A 22,937-nucleotide genomic window follows, 5' to 3' on the forward strand; every position below is an offset into this window, starting at 1 on the left:
CCTCGGGCTGTAAACCGCCACACCTAAGGCTCAGATCATGTATTAGCCGCGTCATACGCACCCCGCCAAACTCGCATAGGTACTCTCAACCTCATATGTTTAACCAGGAGCCGGTATTACCCGTCTCGTAAGTATTTAGAGCTTTTGGCATACGAAAGCCGCCTTCAGGTTGAGTGCCCTTTTCGACCCGACGCATGTCACACAGATCATATGCCTGGTACCAAAGCGAATTCGGGTCCGAGCCTCCACGACAGCCTTATCTACGGTATTCAAGTTGAAATTTGAAGTTTACGACTGAAGCTTACTGACCGAATCCAAATGTGCGGAATCAAGTTCAAGTTTGTACTGTACTATACTATACAGACGGAAGCGACCGATGCAAGCGATGCAAGATGAAAAAGTAGCCAGAAATGCTTCAAACAAACCGGCCGACGACAGGAAGATTGAAAAAAGAGGCTCGTAAAGATAGTAGGCCAATTCCAACCTCGCTAAAAGCGCAAACAAGACATACATTCATACAGATAAAGGAGGAGAGTTTGGGATAGAAAACCAGTCGGCAGAAGGAGGCTCACGCCCACCGCCATCCAGAATCCTGGGCTCCCTGCTGCTTCATGACGGAGAGCAGGAGCGAGTTCTTCCCCTGGCCGCGCGTGATGAAGGGGTTTCGATCAGCTTTTTTCTTTTCTTGCTTGAGTAGCTGCTCCGCGGCTTCAACGTCGATGCCTTCGCCAGTATCGGTGATCTTGAGCGCCCATTTGACGTCGTCTTCGTAGAAGCCTAGCTCGCCGACCATCCGAGCGATAGCTCGGTCGACTGGGTCCAGGACTTGGGGGTGCATGGGGGGTGGGGCTACTGTTTGGGTGGGTGGTGGTGGGCTGCGGCTGCTGACCGGATTGACGGAGGGAGGTTCGGGTTCAGATGCTACGATGGATTCCGAGGGGACGCTGGGCTCGGTTGTGACATTTTGATTGGGGGTGCCTGGGGCGGCAGGGCTGGCAGTCGAGTTGGATGACCGGTCATATGCGAGAGGTGGGACGGGAGGCACAGGGTGCGCATTGGTGTGGTTGTTCACGATGCCTTCGAGGTTGGAGAGAATGGTGCTGAATTCCGACATAGGGCGCTCGGCTCCGAAGCCGCTGTGGACATCGGTGGGGTTTCCCAGATGGCGGCGAGCGCGGATTTCGTGCGAGAATCCTGCTTGGCGCTCGCGGTCTTCCTCGCGGGTTGGGGTTTCTTGGGACGGAAGCTCGGATGGACTGGTAGGCGATCCGATGCCCGCGACAGCGGGGATGCCTCGATCTTGGTCCGCGTATACGCGAGAAACGGCTTCCTTGAGGAATGACGAACGAGTGGTGCCGGCTTCAGTGAGGTGCCACTTGGTGAGACCAACTGCCTTCGCTCGTTCTAAGATGGTGGCTGGGGTTTGGTTGGGAGTGAAGGGACTAATAGCTAGAACGGCTGACATGCCGAGAGTGAGAATATACGAGGTCCATTCCTCTGGGGTCAAGGGTTAGTTAAGTGAAGGTAAGTTGCATGATAAAGTAGCCACTTACCAAGGACAGTTTCCTCGCGGACAGGATCATTCTCAGGAACGTCAATGCCATCGAAGATACCAACCCTGCGCGCCTCAATGCACTTGCCATGAAGGGGCTGCACCAAGACACCCAGGCAGGTCCAGATTTCAGTCATATCATATAATTCCTTCGGAGTAAGCCCGCCATGGTTGCCCTTGGCAAAACCTTCCGGTGGTTCGAAGAGAACCCCATTCGTGTGGAAAGGCCCGGGCATGGTAGAGTCCGAGGTCTGTGCAAATCGGGCCTTGGGGCCGCCTCTAAGCCAGTCCACCTGGCCTTCCAAGTCGTTCTCCCGGCCCTTGCCATTGCCGAAGATACGACAGAAGGTCCAGATTCGCCAGAAAGCATTGTCAACCTCCTCCGCACGATCGTCATCCAGCCCGGCCAGTCCACGAACAGTGTCACGACGCAAGAACGGCGCACATCGAACCAGTATCATTGACTTGAGCTGGGCCAATGTAAAAATGTCGCGAGCGTATCGATCAAGGTATAGGGTTGGGTCATATTCAGGGACTTGAGAGTCGGGGTTGATAGTAAGCTGCCACTCGAGGTTCCACGGAGGACTCATTTCACGCAGCTCCCAAGCAGGGCGGGACATCTTGTAAAGGGCCATTTTAATGTACGTAAGCTCACGTTGCTTGAACACACGGTAAAAGCGGCGGTTAACAAGAGCCAGGTTAAAAAGGTCATCCAGTGATGGGATCCGCTCCATAAGAAGCTCGACGATCACATCCTTGGTTTCCTCTATTGGGAAATTAACTCTAAACCGGGGACGGCTGTCCCCTGTTAGCTCATGAATGGAGCCCCGTGGCGACGTAGGAGCCGCAGCAAGCTCGTATACCTGTTCAGGTGGTAGGAACACGCTGCTAGCCTTGGCGGTCGATACAAAGGCCTGCGAACCCCGCGATCGGTGGTTTGCGATCACAATCTTCTCATCTGCGACGGACGAGACCATGCGCATCTTTGGGACTGGAACACCATCATAGGACTGTCCTGGCTCGTCAACTCTTATCACAGTACCTCGTTTCCCATCATCGAGTTCAGCAATGATTACCTCACGGGCTTCGGATCCAGCGCTTGCAGGCGGTGCCGGTCGTGCGGTTGGGGTGGGTGGCTGCGAAGATGTATCCTCGGATGGTTCAGTGGATGCAGCAGGCGCGGTTTCATATGTAGATGTCAAGGAGGGGGCAAACTGATCAAGGAGATTCCCTAGCCCCAGGTCGTGGGTCTGGAGACGAGGCAGCTGCAGCAAAAGGTCTTCGCGCTTCGGGGAGCTCGGGGACATGTTTTCCAAATTAGATTCTGAGATAGAGAGGTGACGCGATAGACGGGTCGGAGGCTCTGCGGTAGGGCTGGGCTTGTCGGCCGTGGGGTCAACGGATGTTTCTGACCGCGAACTCAAGATGCTAAGGCGGCGGCTGTGGGATTCATTCTGGGAACCCTGCTTGCGATGGAATGTAGCCATCGAAAGAGAGAAAGAGGTTCGAAAATTTTTCTTATCTTCCGATTTCGCAGCTTTGCCCCAGAAGCCCTTCGATTCGTCCCGGGATTTGGGCACCTTTCCATCCTTAATCGATTCATCGGAGTCCTTTGATTTGGCATACTTGTGACCCTTCTTCAGGGAAGCTAAATCACGAGGGGATCGGGTGCTGCTCGCCCGGTGTGGTGAATCTTTCTTTGATGTATCAATAGCCAGAAGATTAGATCCGGAATGATTTGACGAGTGAATGGAGCTGGAGTATGGCTTGCCCGCTGGCTGGGGAGCCGGCCTGTTAGCTACCAAATCACCACCGTTGCTGCGACTGATTTGCAGAGGACCATCCAGCACCAACAAAGTCCTTTTCCCTAGTCTGTGCTCCCCAGAGCGCGGATAGTCGGTTTCGTGTCCAGCCTGCCAGGTCGATGCATGAGTAATCCGAGGATTACCCCGGTTTGAACCCTGCTCGGACCAATGATGGGGGTGGTGGTTTTGACGATGTGATCGATGTTCGCTGTGCTTTGCGCATTTCTGGTGGCTTCTGGAAGAGGATTGTTGGCTGCGCCCGTTAGATCGGGACCGGTCGGCGCAATCGGGGCACCTTGATGAGGAGCGTTGGGTACGCGGGCGTTCATGCGATCGGCCAGGCTCCATGACTGGGGCCAGTGGTAAGGGCTTGTTTCTCAAATCCTGCATAGAGGTTTTTGTCGAGCCGGAGATACTCCGAGGCGGTTGGACCGAGTTCATCCTGGGTCCTTGCGATCGAGAACGTACTGAGTGGTTATCGTCATGTCCACCATTAATGCTGTTATCTGAACTTCGGTAATTGCGATTTGACGACCCGTAACCATTATCGGCGGAATCACCGTGGCCTGATGTGTCGCCTTGGTAAAGGCTGTGGACGCGAGCATGTATTTCGCTTTCGAGGCGAGAGTGGCCTTTCAGGGGCATCAACTTCTGGTCGGCAGCGTCCGCCGCGGGGAGGACGAAGTTGTTTTGCAGTTCGGGAAAGAATCGAGCTAATACCTTATTTGAGTTTACAGGAGGGCGGTCGTCAGAGAGTGGGGATATATCGGATTCGTCATCAGAGCCTGCGGGGGAGTCGAGGTCAATGATCGTGCGCAGGGAGCCTTGCGGAGAGACATCACGGCCATCGGCATGTTGGCGAGGTCGAGATTTTGAGAGATCCATATCGACCCATTTATGGGGCTTTGGTCCAGAGGCTTTGAGGGTGCGACAGCTGGCCCCAGCCGTACCGGCTGCGCTGGTGGGTCGGTGGGCAACGGAGTGTGAAGGTTGAATTGAGGGGCCCGACACGCTGCCACGCACGGCTTTCACTTTGGCCCGGCCGCTTCGCTTGCTCTCCGACTTCAGGTTCAATGGTGGTGGGCGATGCGGTTCCTTAGTCTTTCGAAGATCCGAGAATGTGTTTGCCGGCGAGACCATCTTCGCGAGGAGGTCCAGTTCGCAAGCCCGGGGATTCCCTTGGTCTAACCCTGGAGCATTGTCTGACCGGGGCTTTGTCTGCGCCGAGTATGATTAGTTGAGCTCCCTCGCAATCGGAACCATGGAGCCGGGTAGAACGAACGCCCCTCCAATAAAGGACAAAAGGAGCCAACACGGGCTGGTGAAACTTACTCGAGTCTAAAGGGAATGAGATCGAGTCGCCTTTTGAGGAGACGGCTTTCAACAACACACTGGTCTTTTGAGAGAAAAACAGAGAAGCAGAAGCTGGTTCTGGAGAAAGGGAAGGCAACCAAATTGGCCCGGGTCGGCAATTTGATCGGACGGGGTTAAGGGAGGCAAGACTTTTGGGGGCGAGTAATGCTTTCTGATATCACGGTCCAGATGTCCCCGAAACCCAGAGATGGAAATAAGCAGTGAGCCAACAGCTTGAAGCACAACCCCACTCGGTGGAGCCCAGACCCGGTAATAAGGAGACGAAAGGAACAGACGAGCGACGGGCTTGGAGCAACGCGACGATTGGGCCAATGGGGCGAAGTGGGCTTTTTGGCGGCCGCTGCAGGAACTTGGCAAACGCGCAATACGACATGGGGCTTCAAGGGTGTTGGGGCCAAAACCCAATCGAGCGTCGCGCCATCCTCCCATTGACCGCACTCCAGGGGGAACTGTTTAGGCAGGCTGGGCCTACCAGAGCAGAGCCTCGCTGCAAGACGGAATTCGAGATTGCTTTACATCCTTCCAGTTTCTTACAGTTTCGCGACCCTCGTGCGCGGCTGTTTGAGGCTGATGCGTCGAACATCTACAAGTCCTCCGGAACCTACCTGGGCTCTATGGGACTCGTGGGGCCCATGGGGCTACTGGGTCCATCAGAGTATACTTCTCGAGCCCAACCATGGATCCGAGACTTCAAGCTTGGGCCGAACCGGCTTATCACAAGAGCTCATTAAAGAGCGCATCGCAGATCCCAACAATAAACAGAAATGAGAAACCTGTGCTCGATCGGTACACGGCCCCCTTCTTTACTGTCTGGGGTAAAGGATCGCCTGTCAAAACGTCTGTACGAGTAGTTTTGTACTTCTGAAACACTGAAATTTACGACTTGCTCCACTGACCCCCATCGATCCTCCAAGCTATGCACCTAAGTGGTAGTTATATGCTTGCAAGATGACTTATGACCGATGCGCCTCGGTCGCTCTAAATAAAACTAAGCATTTTCAGTGGCAGTTCTGGTATCTGCGGGGTCCCATTACGCCACCCCTGCACGAATCCTTCACCCTTTTTCTTTCTTCTGATTCGCGTTGGGTAAATGTTCGACGACAGCGGCCGGCAGGATCGTTCTAGCATGGTTCAGTTGAAACATCTATAGAATTGTAGGACTGGCCTGCAATGCCTGAGGCGCCACGGGCACTCTTTCACTGCGGGCAAAACGGGCAAAGGATTATGTAGAAGACGCCCGGCAAGTGGACCTGGCCCTTAGTATCTTTTGCAATTCTATCAGGGCCGTTTGAGGAGATCCTCGGATTCTAAGATCCTCGAATGATCTACGATCTCGGTGATCGTTATAACTCGGCAGAGTCCAGGTTCCCTAGAAAGGGAGCAACTGTTCCTGTACTGTCTGCGTTCGGATTCGGATTCGCCCTACGGCCTGACTCTTCTATCCGCCCCCGTCTCTTTCGACCCCTCGAGGCGGACCCCCGGAATCCCGATTGTCCTTTCCAGCGAAGTCCGGGAAGACTTTGATCTAGAATAGCTGGACCCGGGCATCTCGTGGTAGGTTGCGTATGGCAGAAGCGGACCTGCGACCCAAATCAGAATTTACCATCCGTTGCCCTGTGCTTGCATGCGTTGACCCAGACCTCAAACATGCCGTTGGTGCAGCTAACGTACAACGTGGTCGGGCGCTGGGTCCTCGACCAAACAAAAGCCTCAGCTTCCCTCCCACGAGCCTCCCATCAGCTTGGCATAATTCCTAACCTGGGCGATCACTGGATATCCACGCGACATGTACGGTAAATCTGGCCCTGCTGAGCCTTTGGGGAGAATGATATGCAACCTTATGGATCCTGGCGGTTACCGGTACGAGACCGGTACGAAATACGCCCCGGGACTCCGAGTCGGAGCTAGTGGCACACGTATTTCGTATGGATCTGCAGGTCTCACCTTACGGAGCCAGTATCTTCTGTTGCAACTCGCTTCCCCTAGTCGGAAATGGGGCCCTCGCCTGGCTCGACGAGGAACATCCACGTGGATATTCTCCGAAGGTGCAGAGATCTTCTTTGTTTATTCTCTACTTTCTCGTTGGTCGATGCATTCCGAGATCTGAGGCCGTACTTTATGTGGTACTTGGGACACAACTAGATCGGGCAAAGTGGAATCAGCCATGAACTTCCCCGGGTCTACATAGATCCATTCAAGCCGAGCTTTGTACTTCGAGTCAACCCCACAGTCAATACGTGGCCCGGGGCCATGGTGAGGCAGAAAGAGAAAGGGTGACGAATTTTAACCAACAGGTCTCCTAGTTGTGAGGATAATTCGAGGGGGCCTAATTTGACCGTTCTATGGTGGGAGCATCCAAAACTTCTAAGCTGGGATAACCGCCATCACCCCCCATTGGATGCTGAGCCAGGTGGGGAATGCGTCACGGGCTATCAAGATGACTGTTTAGGACCACTCTGGGGCTAAAAACATTCCAACAGATTAGTTACCAGACTGGGAGTGGATGACATCACCGATATTATCTCCAGGGCAGGCGAATAGCTCGCAATTCGCACTTGTGACCTCAAACGCAGGTTTGGGCCCTTTGTATATTCCAAATACTCTCCCAGGCCCGATTTTGCCGAAGCGTACGATAACTTGAAGGCAATCTGATTCGCCAATTCTTATTCTTTGCTCGGACTCGGGCAACATGGACTCTCGAATCACATCGCTCGCCCTGCTTGTGTTAAACGCCCCAATACGAATCAGATACCCTGTAGTACCACGGTTCGCTCCTTTCGAGTTCTTCCCCCTGATCAAAAAAAAAAAGAAAAAATCAAACTACCCCCCAACACCCTCCTTCTCTTTACTCTACTAAAGCCTTGCCTCTTGGATAATTCGGGTCTGGGGCGACGCAGGCACGGATGGACTCACAACTGCAGCTCCCGGGGCCAAAGGACGATCGCCCACGGCCCGAATCCTGGCTCCGGGTTATCAAACACGCTAGATAAAGTTGATGTGTCGTGGGCAACCGCTTTCCTCGTTTCGGGGTATAAGAAAGCAGACTCGCGACGTAAGCAACACCGGTCATCTGGGCCCCTTCAGGTCATTGGTTGTCATATCTGTGTCGCCGTCCTCTCGTTGTCTGAACATCCTTTAGCATGAACCTCCCTAGTCTGGAAACATCTTGCGGGCTTCCGTCCAGCTCGTTACTGGTCAGTGTCCTCTCACACCGCCTATCAGCCATATGCGCTTTTTGGCGGGAGCTTATAATGGCTTTCTGGTTGTGTTGGCGAGGTCTCACCGGCTGTGATCGGCTGGAGGGCGCTGCCGATCATCTCCACCTCGTGCAAACAAGGTTCACGGTGTGAAAGTGGTGTGAAAGTGGCGTAGGCTCTTATTTGGTGATGTTTGTGATAAATTTTGCCACGTCCACTTGCTGTTCTCCTCTACCAACGCGGGAGTTAATTAGCTGGTGGGTCCTGTAATGGCCGTGCTTTTCAGTTGCACATATTGAGGTCGTTAGGATCAAGATCGAGATTTTTCCTGAGCGAATCAGTTATATAATATTAGTAGCCGTAATAGGTTGGAATCAAATATTGTCTAGTTATCATCAACCTTTGAGCTTCACCGGCACTGACAACGCTAGAGTCTGCCCATCTTAGATTATACTGGGGTATATATAGTATCCAGTCTCTTCCAATTGCGTTTCGGTATCTGGATTCCGAGCTCCACTCGATCGAATTCTACCACTTTGAACTGGAGGCAGTCGACCGGTAGAATTGAAATCACCAATTAATCGATTATGGGAAAGTTCCAGCGATATAAAGGAAACAGAATAATAATGAACATCGCGTCCTCGTAGATATTCAGCGAGTTAAATTCGAATATACTGCGAAGTGAATACATAATGACCCATATTATTCACAAAACTCCCTTCAACGCCATCCCAAAAAAATCAAGAAAAAAATAAAAAAAATAAGAAATAAAGAAGGCCATAGCCTGCGCTGAAAGATCAGACTAGACACCCACATAAGATTGAAGACCTCTCAGTCCCAACAAAGCCACCCAGCTGACCCCCCGATACCGATGATCATCATAACTGTGAGGATTCCGGCACCAGCCCGATCAGCCGTAGTAATAGGACGCATCAGCGTAGCAGGATCCGGCTTCTTAGGCACGTTACCCGCATCAGGGTTACCTTTGCTAGTACCACCCTTGTCATCCGTGACGGGCGCTGCAACCCGGTTAATAAGATTTGACTGGATGACCTCCAACGCAGCCATCTGTTGGCCAAAATCACGGGTCTTATCCCACTTCTCGTCGATCCATTTCATGCCGCAAGTTGTGCCGTCGTCACCCCCGCTGCATGATTTGGCGGCTGCTATCCCCGTAGCTTTCAGCTTCGGCATGATTTGGTCATAGGTGAAGGGCGCTAGTTGTGTGGTTGCGGCCATCCAGCGCGCAAGGTAGCCCTTGAAGGAGCGTTGGTCGACCATGCAGGTGTTGACGGTTTCGCACGCCCGCTCGTACAGGACGTCTTTCGGGTGTTCCGCGAAGAAAACTGCGCCTGCATCTAGAATTCCTTGGACGCGATTCTTCCACTTGGGCTCTTCGGTCTGGGTGGGACTGTGTGAGCTTGGCTTTTCGTTTGATTCGGTGGTGTGGGCATGCTTACCAGGTTCCACATGTTCGCTGCCCCAAGGAGGTATACACCGCTGTTGTATGTCCACTCGATTTTGTTCATCTTCTTGCAACCATCCAAGTCACTGGCACCGTCCCAGAAATGGTAATCTGGTGTCATGAACCCGACATCGGATGTCCAGTCCCAGGCCTTCTCAGCCCACTGGGAATATGTCGTGTTACCGGTGTATTTAGCCAGACGCGCAGCGATGTTGAAAAACCCGCCGGTCGAAATAGTGTTCTTATATGTATAGCCGTTGTTCCATGTGAAGATCTGCCACCGTAATCCTCCGCCACAGGAAGAGGGATCCCAACGAGCGGCCTGGGTGTTGAAAACGGCTTGGGCCATCTCGAGCCATTGGGGCTTATCGGCTGGCGGGTTGGGGAAGTTTCGCTCAGCGGCAGATAGGGCAGCAAATCCCCAAAATGCTTGATCGTCGTTTCCTTCAGTTTTGGTCTGGTTGTTTGGCATGAAGGCCATGTTGTCACCGGCTTGCCATAGCATGCCCTGTTGGGTGATGTCGTTCCAGGTATCGTCCCCAGTGTAAAACCAATAGTCGATTAATGCGTTGAACATGGCTCCCGCTTCCCACCAGTAGTATGGATCGGGCAAGTTTCCCGGGTTATCGCCAGGGTTCATTCCTGTGTAGTACGACATCATGTTCAGGGCTACTTTTTTCGAAGCGGCCTTTATTGAGTCTAGAAAGATGATTGTGGTCAGTATCTCCCCAAAAACATGCGAGACTATCTCCGCTCACGTTCGTCATCGATGTTCATTTGCACCGCTTGGACACTTGACGCCCCGGTCAGCAATATGGCTAGAAGTCCAGCCCATGAGGGCTTCAATGCGTGGCCAACCGCACGCATGAGGGGCAACTCTTCTGTAGTTATCGTGAAGCTCCCGAGCCGTATCTAAGACAAGTCGTCCGGTGTGCTCAGTTACGTCCAAGATAGTGTTCCACCACCCAGTCGACAAGCTTCTGGGGTGATGTGGCTCAAAGTCCAAAAGAAAGAGATCGAAGAGACACCACGAGAGGGATGGAAAACGTCACATTAGCGTCCAGGCCCGTTGGAGGGGCGTGGGGATAGAAAACCACATTCCAACAACAATGGGGTTGCTGGCATGGTAACAAGGCGTACATCCCTCGAATCATAACCTCCACTGCCCTGACGAAGTGGACTACATCAGGCTAAGCGTGGTCCGTATGGAGAACAGCAGGTACGGAAAGGGTTTTCTAAATCCGCAAGAAGCCCATTTTCTCCAGAATATTGCAACGTCAGCTGCCATTGTACAGTGGTTTCCATGGTTCAATGACTAGGTCTACGAAGGAGATCGTCTGGAATGCGGGCAGGGAGACCCTCCCGGGCCACTTTGAGATTGATACACGCGATGAAGGGCTCGAAGAGCCCACCAGGCACGCCCCCCCAAGCCAGTAAAATTAATCCGAATGGACCCTTTCCATGGGGTTCAAGGCCAGAAGTAGTCTGCGATCTGGTTGCGGCCGAGATGTGACTGATCGCATTCCCATAGATGTCACGCCTATCCCTTTCCGGCGCCCAGAAGGGCGGAAATAGCTTCCTCCTTGTACCCCTCACACAATCTGTAGTGGGAATTGCACTTTGAGGATCCGTATGGATTTTCAGAGGTTAAAGCTTGATATCTTGGATGCAATAACACTGCGATTTTTTTCATTATGGCATATTGGTGCTACTTTGTTCTACCTGTTCGGGACTGGCGTCCTCCATCCATCCAGCTGGGGGAGCTTGCATCTCGAAATTCCAGCCAAAGGTACCTTCGATCCTCCTGACTGAATCCCTCAAAGCTTTTGTAGGAGCTTGACACAGACATTGCCACCTTGATTCTGGTCACTGCTGCGGTACTGCAAGACATTATTTTAGAGCGCATCGTGATACTATGCACCGGCAGCAGAGCCGCCGCCGTACCAGCAGCAATAATTTCATAAAACTGGCTTAGTTCCGCATATTTCACCGGTCTCTTCTCCACCTGGTATCCTATATGTTGGACGAACTCGACTACCGAAGCCGCCGTGACCGAGTCAATTGCATTTTGACTATCCGGATGCATGACCGTGGTCTGGCGTCTGTTATACTTACCCCCAATGAAAGCCGATGTAGAAAAATCATCAATCTCGCCAGATAACACAAAAACTTCGACGATTCAACATGCGACTTTTGGGGTGCAATTAGCTTGCGCATTGTACTGTGTATGAATTCGGCCTTGGCGCCACTAAAGCCAGGCAGTAAGGCAACGAAAATTGTCTGATGTGCCAAAATTAGAACGCCGATTGCCGCGCCAGCGCAGCGGAAACATGACAACTAATGGTATAAGTGCAGTAGGAGCAACAGGTCTGCCCTAAACTGTGCTCTTTCCGTCCTTTCTTCTTGTTCGATCGGGAGATTCGCATCGACTTATCGTCGATTAGCTTCCGAGAGCACCCACCTGTCTTTAGCTACCCGTAAGCTTCCCCGAGATCAGCTTTCTGAGACTACGAACCAATCTGCACGACCGCCATTGAGCATGGATACCCCACCACGAAATAGAAAGCAGCGTCGTGCTGCAGCGACGAAATCGCCTTCAGATGATCTCCAAATCCCCCTGGCCCACCCTCCACGAGACGATCCTTCAACGAAATCGAACGAGCACAAAACATTCTATGAAATGATCGCGGAGCGCCAGAACGAACTCATCCAGCAGGCCGACAGCATGAATGCCGCCAGGTCAACCAAATCAAAAGGGAAAGGAGTTCCTCTCAGCTCCAGTGGTACGCGATTTGTGACTGTCGATGCGTCCGGGGCAGTGGTGGAAACCGACGGCGATATCGATTTGGACGGCCGGAAACCTCACGCAGCCCCAACAGGGAAACCGTTTACCCCAGAAGTCACCGAAAAAGATGATACCGCGGCCCAAGAGCCCCTTCCGCCATTCATTGATACCGCCCTGCTTTCGATACCCCTCACCACCTTACACTTGACACTTGCCTACCTTGCCCAGCACCAATATGCAGATTCGACGGACGTCCCACGCCTCATCAAAGAGGCAGTAATGCTGACGTTGCCCATGCTTACTTTCCTCATCCATTTCGCTCATGGACACATTGTCTCCTTTCGACTCCCAGCAAGTTGGGCATCTCTCGCTCCGGAGCCTGTTGATCTTTTCCCTCTGACGCAGGACAAGCTCAAAATATCGTTCTTATGGCGAATGCTGTTTCCACCGTCTATTAGGTCGATTATATTTCTTCCTCTTGCCTTAATACTGGGTCTGCATCTTATTACAATTACAAACGACCACCCATACTATGGGGTTATGCGAAAGGCGCCGGCTTATGGCACTATTTGGATCTGGTCCATTTTGGAGATGCCATTCGGGTCTGCCCTGCTGGGTGCTCTGGGTCCATTGATCTGGGGGGGTTTGGTGGATGGGCTACGGCATCATCTAGGTGTCATGACCTCGACGGGATCTGCGCTGCAATATGTACTCATGGATTCTTGCAAATTGAGCGACGAGGTCTAGTTAATGCTATCTTCTCACCGCTTCTTGGAAATGTAATCATTCCAGTTATCCAGGATCTCCTCTCCTTCAATGATCTTGGACAGATCGTTCACCTTCTGGGCAGCTTCCGCGCTCAGCGGTCCTTTCTTCAGCCAGTTGAGCGTATTGGTTAGTTGAGCCCCAAGGCGTGAGCCTATAATAATGCCATCTCCGTTCTCAGGCGTCAGAGCAGAGTGATATGCCACCCACCGGTATCCGAGTTCAGCCTGAGAGATACTATTCTCGCTTGCTATCTTCCCAAACTCTGTGAGAAAGCTGAGCTTCTTGGGGGTGTTGTATAGGCTGTTGTACATAGCACCGAAGGCAGGGAGGTCACGACTGAACCGGCCTTTACCGCTGTTGATGTCTTCGGGGGTCTTGGTGAGATACCCTCCCGCGATGGGCGAGTATGCATAAAAAGCAATGTTGTGCTTCCGGAGAAGAGGGAGAAGCTCCTTCTCCGCCAGGCGGCCGGCAGCATTGTAATTGCCCTGGTAGACGGTTGGCAGCACAAAAGCGTTCTCCTCGGCGATGCGGATTACCTCTGCGGTTTCTGCAGGATTGAAGTTGGAGAGACCGAAGCGCTTGAACTTGCCGGCTCTGTATAACTCGTTGATGCCTTCCAGAGTCTCCTTGACTGGAACTTTCCTGTCTGGTGCATGTATGTAGTAAACGTCGACCTTTTTCAGTTAGTAACAGTGTAATTCTGATGACGCTCTCCTTGAAGAAGGTAAATATCATACTTGGTCTACCCCAAGGGCCTTGACGCTGTCTTCTCCAGCCTTGATAACAACGTCTTTGGTGTGGTTAACATGAGGCCATAGTCCGCCAGCTACCTTGGTATCGAGACTGAAACCAAGAGAAGCTGCCTTTGCTCGTCCGAGTAGTGACTCGCTGTCCCCATATGCTTGACCGGAGTCAATGCTGGTAATCCCTTCTCGCCGCAAGAACTGGAGAACCTCTGTGACAGTTTCTGGGTTTGAACCATAGGAGGTGTTGAAAGCAGCGCCACCGTAGATTACTTTGAGATTGTTGGTTGTGATTGCCATCTGGTATGGAAATGTAGGTCAATAATAGACTTGAAGTATTTGATAGAACAACATGGCTTCACCATCTACTTATAGAGGGCCCCTGCATGGCTGGCTTTGCTTTCAAGATGGCGATAATTGGCTATCTCCGCTAAGACCGCCGAAGCCGATCGAGATTGGAACTACGACACGAAGAGCGACTGTCGGAACATACGGTGCCATTACCACCGCATTACCGAGCGTTCGTTTCTTGGCACATGCCCAGGTGTGCACTACTTTTCTTATGTAAGGAACCCACCGTATAAATATTCGGTGCCTGTCATTTTAGATAGTTCAGAGTTACATATATTTCACTCCATTACCATACATTACAACCCTTGCCTCCTGACGCTCCAACAGCGGCGCACCCATCGCACAAGAGATATAACGCGCGCCAAGGGATATTGCATCATAGCTGTGATGGAATTGGTCGAATGAGGGGCTTCGCAATACGAGCGGGGGAAATAAGTGGAGCGCACTAAGGGCAGACGGATTTTCCGGATTTTAGTATACCGTGAAACCCGAGAGATTGCTAAACGGTTACTATTCCACAATCTTTTGGCGGAATGTTGCAATTACGCCATCAGAAGGGTCAAAAGATCCCTCGAAGCTTGAAAATCATCTGCATCGCTGTTCTTTCTTTTTGTTGTGGGAACCCATAATCAACTTCACCATCCCAGCTTCGCCAGATCTCAATAGTTATCCGAGTCCTTGTACTGGGATAAGCCCAGATCCCTAACTCCATAGACATAGGTTTTATTCCTATTCTTATAATATGAAGAGGTCGGGGTGTTTTCCTTTTTCTTTTCCAGAGATGAGAGTTCCCCAAGAGCTATACTTTGCGTACTGCCAAATTCCAATTCAAGCAAAGAAGCCACCCTTGGAGAAGATTGTACAGGTGACACAATACAAAATGCAACAGGAACCTCAACCATGACGGTTGCTCAAGGTCCGGTCAGTGTCACCGTATCTCGAACTGCGACCCATTGCTTTAGCCTTTGTATATTCGGCACTTCCAGCTCAATCTGCGTTGATACAATATGATTCGTCACCTCATATTTTTTCGAGATCATTTGGTCGTACATAATTGTTGAAAACTATGGCAATATTAGAAGGACCAGAAGTGTTGACACCAGCGCTTGTGATATTCGGTAGTTTTCTCTTCGGATTCCCAGGTCGTGGAATATATGCTGTCTAACTTCTACTTCGAGGGCTATTCGTCTCGTCATTTGAGATCGAAACCAGTGCGAACCCTGTTAGCGCAATCAAATCGGCAGTCGAACCAATCGACTCACCATATGGCTCGCTTCCCGGAATAAAGGTAAGGAGTGAAGATACAATTCCCCATCACCAACGCCCCTAGAGGGCTTGTTTTGCAATCGAGATTTCTACTTTGGCTGACATGCATCTCAGTTTTTCGAGTCAAACTAAAATCGGAGGCATGCCATGCTAGTCCGTCACCGACTCCACTTCTAGCTGGGTCTTGCGCGGATCTCTATACCAACGCGACTCACTGTGGGTTGCGAAGCACCCCCAGTAGGATCCCCCATTTTCCCCTGTGACTAAGTAGATTATGGCCCAATGCATACTGACGTTCAGGCTAGTGCCCCGGACAAATACCTGGCTGCTGCGCTTCTAGCTTCGCCTGCCCGGCCTTGTTCAACGCAGCTGGGCCATTTATATATGTACGCAACAGCTAATTTTCCTCCTTTATCATACCAGGCTAATATTTACTCATATAGTGGACCCTGCCCTGTATACTCGGTCTCTGTGCTCTCCAGATTGGTAATGATAGGACTATGCTACTAGGTCCTCTTAAACTCATTTTTGCCTTAGGGCTTATATTCACTATTCGTTTGAGTGAATGGAATTTATTCTTCTAAATCCAATCAGGCTATTCGCCCCAGGGGCTAAGCTTTCCCATAGGTTTACTTTCGACCAGATTGGGCCGAAGGATCCTGCACACATTACAGTTAGCATCTCAGCTCGATCACCGCAGAGAAGTCTACCAGGATGAGCGCGGGGATACGAACCAAGTACACATGATAGAACTTCATCTTGACCCCGGTGTCTTTCTCCTGTGGTGCAAAGACGACTCTTCCTGCCCAGGGCACGTAGACGTCAGTCTCGGGATCAGCCTTGAGCCGGTAGGTGACGCCCCCATACAGCATAATCTCGTCTTCGCCGCCAAAGAAGATGCGGGTTGGAGTATGCTTGCGAGAGACGACTTGAGTCCATAGTCCGTGTCGGAAGGGCAGGATCTCTGCTTTGCATTAGAAAGGGTCCACAGCGGACTCCCGTAGTGAGGACAATGAGGAGAAACGCACCACTTGCGCCTTTGGCTTGCTTTGATCCTATAATGACTGTCGCATCATCCGTGAAGCTCTCGACGTACTTTTCATGCAAGGATTCGTTATCGCTGGTGCGATAGAAGTCTTCCATGAAAGCAACGATTGCCGCTGCGCGGGCCGGGGCAAGCGAGGTATTGTAGGCGATTTGGTACGACATTTTGCAGTGCGTAGTTATGCGGAGGTTTCTTTTGACAAGGCTGGGAGGAACCTATCTAAGTTCAAGTTCCCAGAGATCCAAGTCAATTATAGACAAGCAGTTCCGAAACTCCGGGCCTTGCAAGTTCCGGACCGACGGGTGCTTTGCGGGGCAGCTTCCGATCTTATCGCGGGGTACCTTGGATGAAGAAGATTGCCATGAACTGGTCAATTTTGGCCACGGTTCCAACTGACGGTTTATAAATAAAATAGAATTCATTGCCACGGTCCACAAGTCTATGACATGTGGTCATTCCTGCGTGGCACCCCTGGTTAGTGAGCAAGCACTTATTCAGGTTCTACGGTCGATTCGGATGCGGTCGGATATACACTCCCGCATACAACAGCATTGAATATCAATGGTAACTGTAGTTTATTTCTAAGCATTGTAGGACTAGATAAAAAGGTCCACCCAAAGATGCCAATATTACAGCGGAGTTGGGGAGTCTTAGCTCAATGATGAGATCTATCTCCAAATGCGCCCAACCTTCTTCTGGCTTCCACCTGGAACCTCACAGGGGATCTAGCTCGCTGCTCCATCCGCTGTTATCTTCCTAGATTCAATGGAAGGTGACTCACGCTGAGAAGGCAGAGAACCTTTCAACCGGACATCCAGCATCCACGCCTTCATGCACGCTTTTCTAACGATCTTCATCTGGACAGCATCAGCACTCATTATATCATTCATCAAGCTCACCATATTTGGGCCGTGAGAGCCCATGCATTCCTCGATAAACGCCATAAGCCGCCGCGGATGATCCCTGTCGCGGGTGCGAGTCCGGCTCTTGACAACCACATACAGGTAGCACAGAGCGTCTGTGTCGGCGCAGATACGAGTCAACATGCATGCCGCGCAGCCACTAATTTCATAGAGCCAGGCTCCGGGAGCAACTGTGCTACCGACTAGCGGGGTGGTCCACATCCCCTGCATTGCTCGCAGGTACGCTAGGATGCCCGTCTGTCGAGGGCCGATGAGATTGGGGTAAGCATCCAGTTGGCGGAAGTGGGTGGTTACTTCGTGCCTCACGAGTGAGAGAATCTCGTTTAGGTCGTCGTTATCTTTCGCTCTGTGGTTCTTACACGGGGCGGCATTGGAATTGGCATTGCTGTGTCTTCGCATGGGTGTTACCAGGGTGTTGCTCAAGCTCCCGGTCTTATCCTGCGAGCTGCAACTTTGACTCTTTGCGTTTACAAGAAGTAGAGACTTTGTTGCCAATCGTATCCACCCGTGCGTGGGCTCTGTATTTAAGTTTTTGGTGTCGTTGGGAGATGCCTTGGGGCTTTTCGCCTTGGCAGAGAAGATCCAGACTCCTTTCGACGGGCATCTGTTTTGATCCATCTTGTATATTGGATCAATCAGAATTTCCGCATGACTTGTTCCTCAGGAAACAGGATTGGAAGCCTATACTAGTAGGATAATGCCCGAGAATTTATACCGTCACTGGATTTCTTTGCCCCTTCAAATCAAAGGAGAACAACTTTCTTTCCTTTCCTTTGATTGTCTGCTGTCCACAAAGCTTTGAATGCAGGGGGACAAGCCATTTTCCTTATTCCTCAGGGAGTCATGTATGCATTCTCACGTCTCTGCCCTCAAGAAAGGGTGGATTGTTGCATTCCTTAGAGCTGGGTGTAGCGACGAGTAAAACGGCACGCTGATGGTTTATAAAAGGAAATTCCAGATGAACTTTGTCGGTAGGTCCGCCAAGCCGTCATTATCCATGAGGGTAGTAGGACCAGGCCTATGCCTATCATGAAGATTGAAACTGACTTACTTACCCACCGGGGGTAATTTGAAATCGCAGCCGAGTGCGCGACTCGTTACCCCGTGGGGTATACCTAGGACGGGCAACACCCAAGACCTGGATAAAAGAAGCTGAGATAGGACTATTCCTTCCCTCTCTTAGTACCAAACTCTAGAGCGGTTTCAAAACAGAACCGGACTCGTCTACGGCCAGGTAATGGAAGTGTATCATATCGCCAAAAGCAATGTCATTACATGACACCCGCACCTAGAATATCCTTGACTTCAGGCTTTCCGGAGGTAGCCCCACGGAAAGTCGGAGTGAACTCAACTAAGCATGCTACCATAAGGGCACTAGTGCGGGGTCCAAAAGTAATCCTAGACCCAATAGAGACTTGTAGAATTGACCGACCATCACTACATATTTAGGATATACGTGCAACTCAATTGGAACCAATGGCATTCATTCGTTATCGATGATATTAGATACTAACGCTCCTCAGAGCATTGTCTCGAAATGTGGTTTTTAATGTACAAAATGCATTTACCGCACGCAGTATCCACCGTCGATGAGCAGATCGCTGCCGGTGGTGTAAGTGCTAGCGTCGCTAACCAAGTAAACGTAAGCACCCTTCAGCTCCTTAGCCTGACCATGGCGGCCCATGGGGATCATGGAGAGCCACAGATCCTGGGTTTTCTGATCGACGAAGTCAGAGAGACCAGTGTCGATGTATCCAGGAGAGATGCTGTTCACACGGGCAAAGTCGCGCCATTCGTTGGCCAGAGAGCGGGCCATGTGGATGCAGCCGGCCTTGGCGACGTTGTATGAGGTCTGTTCTTGGGGGAAGTTGGCGATGTGGCCGGACATGGAGGAGGTAATGACGAAGCTGCCGGTGCCACGCTGCTTGAAGTGAGCACCGACGGCCTTGGCGCAGTGGAAAGTTCCGGTCAGATCGGTCTGGATGACTTCGGCCCAATCCTTGACGGAGCCTTCGAGAATGCCGCTGTCGGCGGTGCGGCCGGCGTTGGCAATGAAGGCGTCGATCTTGCCAAACTCCTTGATGACGTCGTTGACGAGCTGTTGCACGCTGTCCCAGTCGCCCACATTGCACTTGTAGGCCTTGACCTTGACTCCGTACTGCTCCTGCAGCTCCTTTGCGTTCTTCTCGCCACCCTCAGGGCGGGACGAGTAGGTGATGGCGAGGTCAGCGCCCATCTCAGCGCAGCCACGGGCGGCCTCAATGCCCATGCCACGGGGCCCGGAGGCACCAGTGACCACGACGACCTTGCCCTTAAGGCTGAAGAGGTCCTTGAGGCTTTCGGCTTGTGGGACGGGAATCATTGTGAAAGATGTTGTTCGGAAAAAAGAGTTTGGGAGGGGTAAAGAAGGAAGATGGAGGATTAGAGGAGGGAAGGGAGGGGTAATAAGTCAAAGCGGCAGAACCACGCGAGCCTAACAAGGTAGAACTTCCTTGAATAAACTTTCCATACATGGGCTTCGCCCTACTCTATGCTGGTGGCCATGACCTCATCACGGAGTATGTCTATTGGTGTGACCTTGTCCACACCCACAATAGATACCACCTATCTGTCTAGATAACCGGCTTCAGTCTTTTTTTTCTCACTACGTGCGATCATAGTTTGAGATGGTCAAACCGGGCAGCTGTAAACCGGACTCACCGGCTCATACATACGTGGAGTATGATGTCATGACCGGTCAATGTTCCCAGCTCCAAGTTCCATGTGGATCTTTCACCTTCTGGCCTGGTGAGACGCCCATCGACTCGGGAAGCCGATCCGACATCAACGTCAGCAACGAGCTAAGAAGACTAAAAAGATATCGTCTGTTTGGCCATGAATGGCATGATCTTACACTGGCCGTATCCCACATGGGCTTTGGCAGTTGCCGATCGACCCACATCTAACCGGGCCCGGTCCCGGAGGACTATGAGGGGTTGTTTTGAGTGATTTCTCGTAAGCTAAAGAGTTAAATTTAGTTAAGTCTCGGAGTATACTCTTCCGTGGCTTCGTTTGAGGTTAGATGTTTCCCCAGCTATTACGGTGTTTAAGCTTCTGTTCCTGCACCAGGTAGGATACAACAAAGGGCTTCAGCGATCATATATACTATTATCACATAAATTTCTATCTACCAGGATCGACTGCTCCAAAATTTGCTGCTGCTCTCGCAATTGGGCCACGTGAGCCTGGCCATAGGTTCAATTCCCCAAGTCCGGACAGGCATCCTTGCAGACTCGCTCCCTCGTCCGAGCAACACTAGGCTCAGTAGGGTTAGACGATCCCTCAGGCTGCCAAACACCGCTGCCCCACCCCCACTTTCTAGTCCCTCAGGCTTGGCCACAACTCGAAACAGCTCGAAACGGCTCGAAGGTGCCAGTGACCCCGCAGAGCGGTGTGAGTTCTACAGGACACGAAGGAGACGCTTGAATTAGGAGTGAATACAGCTAACATCATTTTCCACCATAGGAAGGCAAATCATTAGTCCTGAAGTGAACGACGCTTGACCAACTCACGTCATGACAATGAGTGCATGGAAAACAAAGAGTGACTTAGAGAAGGACCCATGACACGAATGGATCCTAGACCGGCCTGCCCTCCAAAAATGGCTCAATGACGGCCAGAGCAGGACTCTTTGGATCAAGGGCATTCCAGGCAAAGGCAAGGACGTGCTGCCGATTGGGAATGTTGACGAACTGGAGCGGTTTACTCGGATTAAGCAGGTAGAACATCAGGCCAGACTTCTTCTACTCTCCTTGCATGCTTCTTCTGCCAAGGCATCAGTTTGAACCTGAGCGATGTTACTGCTGTGCTAAGGCTTATTCTACCTCTTCGCCGTTTAACAGCTGTTCCTTGCCTTCAATAGGCATACTCGTAGGGCCCCTGTGTATTTCGCAAATAACAGGGAGTTCGCTATTTACCCAAGATTTATACTACGAGTTTCTATACTGAGAATAATTGACGCACCGGATAAGTGCGATAACGGCCAAGCTTTTGAAGCTGATAGTTGACAATAAATCAACTTCCCAAATTTAGTGGATGGCCTCGAGCGGTAACAGGCACTGTATTGAGCAGCAGACGAGCCAAGACGACTAGCAAGTAAAGCTGACCCTCGAGCGAGAGGGTAACGCACAGCGCGTTTCCGTGTTGGATGTACTGGACAAGATGTCGACTGGTATGGTAGAATTATGTGTTCGAATATTTAAATGATGCAGCAAATCCAATACTTAAAAGAGGGGGAATGTATGGTTTGGTTACTCCTTACTTTTGATGAGCACCCTGGCCATTGTACAAATTTGGGCTCGGCATACTAGCTGGGCTGCCGGAAAATATCTCAAATGAAGCCAAACGTCCGACGCTTTGTTAGATAGTTCATTCCTTAATTTGTGAAACGATCAGGTCTGGATTGATGAGCGACAACTTGAAGACAACCAACATTAGATTCTCAACTAGCGGCACCGAGGCCTAGTCAATGAATTTTTTTTTCGAGGCGCGTCGAACGTACTAGAGACCAAGTTCAGCGAGCCGAGACTATTTCTCCAGCAGTTAAAGCACACCAATCTCTTCTCTGCAATAGGTCGATACACAAGAGCTCTATGCCCGGGCTTCAGAGATGTATATCGGCGCTTCTATAGAGCCTGACAGACACTTCAACGAGCAAAATGTTTATGATTGAGCCATAATGAACTCTGAAAGCACATGCCATACTAGTAGGCAAGCACTATGGTTCCTTAACCCAAAATCTTTATTGCCAAGAATTGCTGAATTTCGGGCCTTAATACCAGAGCAGCTTTTCTGTATATGGAAAGACATCCATATAGAATCGGTTCAAGTCGTACAACGAGGAAGTCAGTATGAGCGTTCAAAAGTTATTTATCGGATCTGTCACAGAAGCCGTGCGAACTAGTCCTAGTGATGACCATTCAGCAGGGTTGAGAGAAAAGCAAGGTGACGGACGCCGCGTGGGACCGCTAAGCTTCAAGCTGCGAGCACGACAAAGATACTGACCATGGATTATAGTACGATAGGTGCGTGGAGGTTGTGCAAAGCATTGATAAATCGAAGAAACTTGGAAGTACCAATTCCACGCCAACCTGCCCATGCAGTACCAGAGAAGAACTTGCTGGCTTACCTGATGGGCTTGTTCCCCCAACTTTGGTATTATGTATAACAAGAGCTGCCACAATAAGCAGAGAGCGAGGCTACCATGGCCCGGGAACGGAAAGCGTCCATCACACGATCCATTTTCGGGCCTAGCAGACAACTCTGTTCTTTTGGAACCCAAAAAAATGGCATGTAGGCTTTCCTCACGAGCGCTCCTATTACACCCAGTCTTGAGCTGAAGATTGACAGTCTATCGTCTCTTTAAACCTATCGGAACACCATCACAAAGAACAACTACGCGCCATTTGAGAGTACCCTAAAGTATTCAAACCAGTCATCGAAAGGATGTTGGCCAGACCATGGTAGATCCCGGTGATCTGTGGACGAATCCGTCCTCGTGCTCCTCCTATCAGCCCACCAGCTGTGCTTCCGCCAGCAACCCATGGCCCTCAAACGCAAGTCATCCTTTGTACCAGTACTATGGCATTGGATCGTGATATAGGTATGCGGTAAGTGTCATT

General features: G+C 51.1%; 10 protein-coding genes across 10 annotated transcripts; 3 read left to right on the forward strand and 7 right to left on the reverse strand.

Annotated features, from left to right (window-relative positions):
- Positions 1 to 568: 568 nt before the first annotated feature.
- N7468_007389 (uncharacterized protein) lies at positions 569 to 4,497 on the reverse strand (the record flags this gene model as incomplete). Its single annotated transcript, XM_058476685.1, has 2 exons — positions 569 to 1,497; positions 1,554 to 4,497. The coding sequence occupies 2 exons, from the start codon at positions 4,495 to 4,497 to the stop codon at positions 569 to 571; spliced, it is 3,873 nt and encodes a 1,290-aa protein (XP_058329575.1).
- Positions 4,498 to 5,042: 545 nt separating this feature from the next.
- On the forward strand, positions 5,043 to 5,462 carry N7468_007390 (uncharacterized protein; the record flags this gene model as incomplete). Its single annotated transcript, XM_058476686.1, has 1 exon — positions 5,043 to 5,462. One exon carries the CDS (start codon positions 5,043 to 5,045, stop codon positions 5,460 to 5,462), a length of 420 nt encoding a protein of 139 aa, XP_058329576.1.
- A 3,297-nt stretch (positions 5,463 to 8,759) lies between these two features.
- Positions 8,760 to 10,260, reverse strand: N7468_007391 (glycoside hydrolase family 76 protein; the record flags this gene model as incomplete). Its single annotated transcript, XM_058476687.1, has 3 exons — positions 8,760 to 9,329; positions 9,389 to 10,092; positions 10,152 to 10,260. The coding sequence occupies 3 exons, from the start codon at positions 10,258 to 10,260 to the stop codon at positions 8,760 to 8,762; spliced, it is 1,383 nt and encodes a 460-aa protein (XP_058329577.1).
- A 950-nt stretch (positions 10,261 to 11,210) lies between these two features.
- Positions 11,211 to 11,479, reverse strand: N7468_007392 (Aminotransferase lcsP; the record flags this gene model as incomplete). The annotated part of the gene is made up of 2 exons (XM_058476688.1): positions 11,211 to 11,273; positions 11,315 to 11,479. The coding sequence occupies 2 exons, from the start codon at positions 11,477 to 11,479 to the stop codon at positions 11,211 to 11,213; spliced, it is 228 nt and encodes a 75-aa protein (XP_058329578.1).
- Positions 11,480 to 11,932: 453 nt separating this feature from the next.
- On the forward strand, positions 11,933 to 12,925 carry N7468_007393 (uncharacterized protein; the record flags this gene model as incomplete). Its single annotated transcript, XM_058476689.1, has 1 exon — positions 11,933 to 12,925. One exon carries the CDS (start codon positions 11,933 to 11,935, stop codon positions 12,923 to 12,925), a length of 993 nt encoding a protein of 330 aa, XP_058329579.1.
- Positions 12,926 to 12,939: 14 nt separating this feature from the next.
- Positions 12,940 to 13,992, reverse strand: N7468_007394 (aldo/keto reductase family protein; the record flags this gene model as incomplete). The annotated part of the gene is made up of 2 exons (XM_058476690.1): positions 12,940 to 13,623; positions 13,687 to 13,992. The coding sequence occupies 2 exons, from the start codon at positions 13,990 to 13,992 to the stop codon at positions 12,940 to 12,942; spliced, it is 990 nt and encodes a 329-aa protein (XP_058329580.1).
- A 1,946-nt stretch (positions 13,993 to 15,938) lies between these two features.
- On the reverse strand, positions 15,939 to 16,518 carry N7468_007395 (uncharacterized protein; the record flags this gene model as incomplete). The annotated part of the gene is made up of 3 exons (XM_058476691.1): positions 15,939 to 15,968; positions 16,044 to 16,273; positions 16,338 to 16,518. 3 exons carry the CDS (start codon positions 16,516 to 16,518, stop codon positions 15,939 to 15,941), a joined length of 441 nt encoding a protein of 146 aa, XP_058329581.1.
- Positions 16,519 to 17,079: 561 nt separating this feature from the next.
- Positions 17,080 to 17,895, reverse strand: N7468_007396 (uncharacterized protein; the record flags this gene model as incomplete). Its single annotated transcript, XM_058476692.1, has 1 exon — positions 17,080 to 17,895. One exon carries the CDS (start codon positions 17,893 to 17,895, stop codon positions 17,080 to 17,082), a length of 816 nt encoding a protein of 271 aa, XP_058329582.1.
- Positions 17,896 to 18,841: 946 nt separating this feature from the next.
- On the reverse strand, positions 18,842 to 19,639 carry N7468_007397 (SDR family oxidoreductase; the record flags this gene model as incomplete). The annotated part of the gene is made up of 1 exon (XM_058476693.1): positions 18,842 to 19,639. One exon carries the CDS (start codon positions 19,637 to 19,639, stop codon positions 18,842 to 18,844), a length of 798 nt encoding a protein of 265 aa, XP_058329583.1.
- Positions 19,640 to 19,943: 304 nt separating this feature from the next.
- On the forward strand, positions 19,944 to 20,222 carry N7468_007398 (uncharacterized protein; the record flags this gene model as incomplete). Its single annotated transcript, XM_058476694.1, has 1 exon — positions 19,944 to 20,222. One exon carries the CDS (start codon positions 19,944 to 19,946, stop codon positions 20,220 to 20,222), a length of 279 nt encoding a protein of 92 aa, XP_058329584.1.
- Positions 20,223 to 22,937: the final 2,715 nt, after the last annotated feature.

The sequence above is a fragment of the Penicillium chermesinum genome (genome assembly GCF_028974085.1).
Source record: "Penicillium chermesinum strain IBT 19713 chromosome Unknown utg000005l:1.0-4115287.0:1.0-4118363.0, whole genome shotgun sequence".
Taxonomy (NCBI): Eukaryota; Fungi; Ascomycota; class Eurotiomycetes; order Eurotiales; family Aspergillaceae; genus Penicillium; species Penicillium chermesinum.